The following is a 5,876-nucleotide window of genomic DNA, read 5'->3' as shown; positions in this document are numbered from 1 at the left end:
GTACACAAACAGGAAGGCGAGCCCCTCTGTGGGCTCTATAATACATCGCTCCGAAATGTTTCCTTTTCAGTGGAGCAGACCGTTTAGCATCAGAGTTAGTCTCTGGATAAACACTTTTTCTCAGGTACTAGTCCTTCATTTGTCAGGGAATTCCGATATTGGCCCCTCCGATGTGTCTGACGGAGCTCTGACGGAGACAGTGTCATGAGACGACTTGTCAGGAGAAATTTCAGTGCCATGATCTTCTGGACGGGCTTCAGTGTAAGGGGGAGTAGTTCTGTGCTCAGATGCTGTACGTGGTCCGGGTAAATCTCCGGTAGATTCTAGGTCTCTTAGAGACACATTAGACTCTCTAACATATGCATGTCGTACGAGCGCGTACTTGGGGTTCACTTCTATTAGTTCTACCTTGTCCACCAAGTGGTCATTCTTGGTGTAACGTGCATGTCGTCTTATATCGCTAAAAAAGTAAAAACCTATTGTGTGAGGTGTTTACTTTTTTAGCGATCTAAGAGTACGAATGGCGTATAATGCGACAGGAAGGAAATTTTCCACACTATCAATCAGACATTCATTATTTGATGCAGCCAGTTAAACGGTCTTCCAAATAATGCCATTAAAGCTTTCCCATCGACCATTTCCCTTAGAGAGGTAGAGAGTTGACCAGCTCATACTTTCGTTCCTGTAGAAATTGTCGAAGCTGCTCTGACATGAAAGAAGCCACTCGGTTCGAATGTATATAGGCAGGGACTCCAAAGACAGAGAATAATGAGCGGGGGCACTGTATAATTGCAGTAGCAGATTTGTCTGAGCAAGGGAAGGCAAAAGAAAACCGTGAATATTCGTCGACAACAGTTAATATATATCGGTTCTTTGCTTGGTAGCGGTCCTTTAAAATCAAGATTGAGTCTTTCAAACGGCTGCGTTGCTTTTAATCAAACGACAGCATTGATTTTATAAAACTGAGGCTTTATTTCAGCATACTTTCCGCAGGATTTTGTATTTCCTTTTAAGGCGAGTTAATACAGCTCCCAGCATGAACTATTCGAGTAATGCCCTGGTGACAGAGATTATTATGTAGCGTTCGGAGTTCGTCCCTGCTGGATGCTATACGGCATACTCTTGACAGTGTATCAGCTGTTAAATTCTCCTTACCGGGTCGATAGCTGACGTCAAAGGAGAAGCAAGATAGTTCAATTTTTCTCTGCGTTATTTTTTCATTCTTTATTGTGCTTGTCATTATTTAGTTTAACATAAAAGCAACTGATTTTGGGTCAGTAATGAGTTAAAAATGGCGTTCGATCAGGTAGTACCGTCACTTACTTAATGTCTTGACTATACCGTAGGCTTCCTTTTAGATTGCGGGGTGACGTCTTTCAGCCCATGAGAAGGTCCTTAAAAAAGGCTGCAGAAAGATCAGCTTGTCTCAACGAAGCAGGAATATCACAGTCTGACCCACACGTTTCAACGAGCAGAGGAATATTTTTGTCTATTGTTGTAATTGCTGATTTCACAAGTTCCTTTTCCAATCCCCTGAATGTCTCAACGGGTTGGGGCAGAGGTAACATATCTACTTGTGTAAATGGATGAATCTTTTCTGAGAACGATGCAATCCATTGGGAGTAGTGCGCAAACATGCCCATAGCACGTCGAAGGGAAGGCCAATTGTGAGGGACGGGCATATGGAGTAAAGTTTTCAATCGATCTGCACCCGCTTCTATAAAACGTTTGCTTATGATATGCACCGCTTTGTTCATTTTGCCCAGTCCAAACGAGGATTTGTCGTCGTTTAGGATATAGTTGCATTTGTCGATGGCGGACATGAACCGTTTGAGATTTTCGTTGTATTCCTCTTTATTATGGCCATATACTCTGACGTTTTCAATGTACGCAAATGTGTTTTCTAGTTTTTTTATCCGTTATGATTTTGTCGACTATCCTTTGAAACTGACTCCCTATTCCTAACGCCAAAAGGAATCCTGCGAAATTAATATAGTCGACTGTTCGTCTCGAAAGCTGTGTATAGCTTGTCTCTATGTCTAATGATGATCTGATGGTACGCGCTTTTCAAGTTGAGAGTTTAGTATTTAGTTAGAGTTAGCATTTAGCTATTTCGCCTATCATTTCAACTATCCTCGGTAGTGTGGAGGCGTCCATAAGAGTAAATCTATTTAGGGTTCGAGAGTAGTCTATAACCATGCTCTTTTTATTGTTTTCAGAAGTGGTTATAACTACTTGAGCACTCCAGGGTGATTTGCTAGGCTCAATTCTACCCTCCTCGAGTAGTTTTATATCTCATAGTAAAGGATTTTTTTATTATTATGAGAAAAACGTCTGCTTCTTACTGCTATGGTTTTCAGTTTTCCGTTAGGTTTTCGAAAAGTGACGGGTATTTGACTTTTGCTGTCGCCAATCCACAAATTGTCAATACGGCCATTGAACCGCCAAATGTTACTCTGTTGAGTGAGTTGACAAAATACTATCTGTTGTTTTTACCAAGTTTTCTTTGATAACATTTTCTGAGCTCCGGTATCGAGCAGAGCATTCGTAGATCGTTTATTTGAACTTTTACAATAGTTTTTGAAAGGCAGTCAGGGGAGACAGTGAAAGTTGCAAATGTATTTTGATGAGTGGCTTTGTATAGGGCGTTAGAAGACTTGTATACCTTTGAAAAATTACCAAGTTTTCCACATTTGTGACAATGAGTATCCCTGGCAGGGCATGAAACTCCTAGATGTTTAGATAAGTCACAAAAATAGCAGGTGTCTGTTTTTAAAACTACAGTGACCGATTGTTCTTTAAGCTTCCAACAATCGTCTTGAGGGGGCAGTAGGAACAGGTGGGTGTAGCGCGGCGCCCAATGTGTTTGGCTGTAAATAAGAACTAGACTTCTGTATCGCACATTCGAAAGTATTGGCTTGCTCATAAGCTGTTCTAAGCGTAAGGGTCTTATTCTCAAGAAAACGTTGTCTTACCTGAGCATTACGTAAGTCGTTAATGAAGATGTCCAAAATGTGTTGCTCTTTGGCCTTTAATGCCGTCATTGGGCAGAAGTTGCAATCTTTTTCTAGTGTCCGAAGACTCTTAAGGAAATAGTCCAATGTTTTGCTCGATTTTTGTCGGCGAGTCACAAGTAGGTGGTTAGAAAATATCTCATTTTTAAACTTTATGTATGTAGCGCTCAGTACATCGATTGCTTCTTTGTAGGTAACGCCATCCAAGATAATTTCGTTGACTGTGTGAGAAAGGTAGTTTGTTAAGAGTGCACGCTTACTGATGGGACGTCCCGGTCTTTCTAAATGTAGAACCTCGATTGAATCGCTTTCTAAATGTAGAACCTCGATTGAATCGCTTTCTGGATCTGTTGTAAATTGCTCTAGTCACATAAAGTGTTTCATTCTTAATTGAATACATTGTAATGAAAACAGGACGAAGGATTTCGTCAAGTAATTTTTTATTCCATTAAGAATCTTACTACTCGTCTACTTGACAAGCAGAAATGTACAGCTTTTATAGCTTGGATTATCAAAGAGGAGATACTCCATAATCACAACATTGTATTTAACCCGAATGGATAAGAGAGAATTGAAAATTGCATTGTAATGATGATTGAATAATGCATTCATGACCAGAAAATTGTATCCCTCCTACTGCATATATTATATTTTGAGATTTCAATAAAAATCCCTGTCATAGACGTGCGTCAGAAGCAGAGATGCGTTATTGAATCCTTCTATGGAAGAAAATTGACCTGATTAACATTTATTGGCGGCTGTTGAACGTTTACGTAGTTGATGTAGTTGCTTGCATCACAGTAAGGAGATAGGCTCGTAGATTTCAGAGGGACGACAGAGATGTGAGTGATAAAGTAGGCCCCGGAATTTTACGACCGCTATTGTAACCCCAGTGAAAAGCTAAAATACTGAAGTACTTAATAATGCTCTTATTACTACATTGAGCAATTTTTTACCTTACATCTTCAAGCAAGCGCATCTATATGTTACAACAATGCTCTGACAATATACAACTTCATTTATCAAAGTTTTATATTCTCAAACTTGCGAGCTTAAAATTATACTAAGAAAAAGGAGAAATAATTTGAGGCAATTCTTCATATTCAGTCGAAATCAAAATTAATATATGCAAATATTTCTTAAATAATCATCCAATAATAAATTTTCTTTCCTCTATTAATATGAGATAAAAAAAAAAAAAAGTGATAAATGGTACGTTGTACGCATCGGCGAAAAAGATTACGTCAAAACGTTTAAAATATATGATTTTTTTGTCGCCTGACGTGCATATTGAATGCATCTGTTCTTGTCTTTTTCTAAAGAAATGCTTTGATTTTGAAAATTACACACACACACACATACACACACACACACGCAGAAACACACGCAGACACACACACACACACACAAACACATACACAACGGTTTTGGTGGAGGAAAGAATATTCATGTAGCCCAAGGGATTTTTCTACAATATCAAGTTCAATACTAGTGTATTCCTTTTTTTTCTTAATGGCTTTAAAGTATAATACATTGGACATTACATCTATAAAGTATAATTTAAAAAATAAAAGGAAATAAATGAGTATACAATTAAAATCCAATTTTACAAACTAAAACTAATTTAAAATTTAAAAGTTTATCAAAAATGTAAGTTTTTTTAAGGTTTTGTCCTTTTTACTGTCCCAGAATTTTAATGATTATGTAATTAAAGTTTCATTAAGGCAAATTCATCAAAAAGTATATATTTTACTTGAAAATGTTCTATTTAAAGGAAGAATTAAAATGCGTAATTATTGTAAATTTCGGTTCATAAATAATGTTTTAATTTTTGTATATAAAAAATAATTCTAAAATCATTTTATTTATTATAATAATTTGACTTTTTTGGTTAAATCCACACACCTCTAATTTTTCTTTTTTCGTCTTGTCTTGTTCAAAAAATCATTATGCATTGGATATTAATATAAGAGAAATAATCATAAAAATGAAAAATGTTGAAACCACTTGACATGAACATAAATCCGAATGATTAGACAATGGCTAGCAGAGGAGGAAATTGGTTAACTGCCTTGTTTATTCAGAGAAATGTTGTTTTTTTTAATTTTTGTTCAATTCTTTTTTGGGGGGACTGTATATCCTATTACATTAAAACCATTCATTTTGCTGTTGTAGGGAAGCAAATAAATAGGGGTTTGCATACGAAATACAAATGTAATACAAGACATTGAAACGCCTTAATGCCTTACTTGATGGAAAGATAATGAACTTTAGTTATTGTTATCATTCAGCTAACTAATGAATAGATTTATTTATGAAACTGCCGACTATATATTTCTGCCTTATTTTCATTTATGCGTATCACGATAAAACTGGCTATGACTTTTTTTAAATGTAATTTTTAAGTATAAATACATTGTTTGCGTGTAAATATTAAAACCAGTCTCACTATAACTAACTTGAGTGACTGAAATAAGAAAAACAATCAATTAGTAAAATTGTCCAGAGGGAATAACCTAAAATTAAAAATATAAAGTAAATGCATTTAAATTCATATTTTGTTTACTTTCTTTCCATCATGTTTGATATTAGCAAACCTTAACCCAATTAGATTCCATATATATATATATATTGTGTTTTTTTTGTTTAAGGAACGGACTAAAATGTGTTTTTAAATTTTGGAATCTTACATCGAGTAACTGAAACAATATCAAAATTTCGCGTGATTTTATGGCAATTTAATCCAAATAATAATTAAATAACAATGACAGAATAGTAATATTTTCACTTGAAACATGTTGAATAAAACAGTTTACTAATCTACACGCGGTGGCAAGATATGCAAATAGGCCAATAGCAAGA

General features: G+C 35.8%; 1 protein-coding gene across 1 annotated transcript; it reads right to left on the bottom strand.

Moving 5' to 3' along the window:
• Nucleotides 1–1,376: 1,376 nt before the first annotated feature.
• On the bottom strand, nucleotides 1,377–1,823 carry LOC145294177 (uncharacterized). Its single transcript, XM_080141283.1, has one exon. It carries the CDS (start codon nucleotides 1,821–1,823, stop codon nucleotides 1,377–1,379), a length of 447 nt encoding a protein of 148 aa, XP_079997409.1.
• Nucleotides 1,824–5,876: the final 4,053 nt, after the last annotated feature.

This window comes from Euprymna scolopes, chromosome 15 (genome assembly GCF_053919585.1).
Source record: "Euprymna scolopes isolate OS-2025 chromosome 15, ASM5391958v1, whole genome shotgun sequence".
NCBI classification, from domain to species: Eukaryota; Metazoa; Mollusca; class Cephalopoda; order Sepiida; family Sepiolidae; genus Euprymna; species Euprymna scolopes.
The sequence above is the reverse complement of the archived record's forward strand: the minus strand, read 5'-3'. Positions and strand labels throughout refer to the sequence as shown.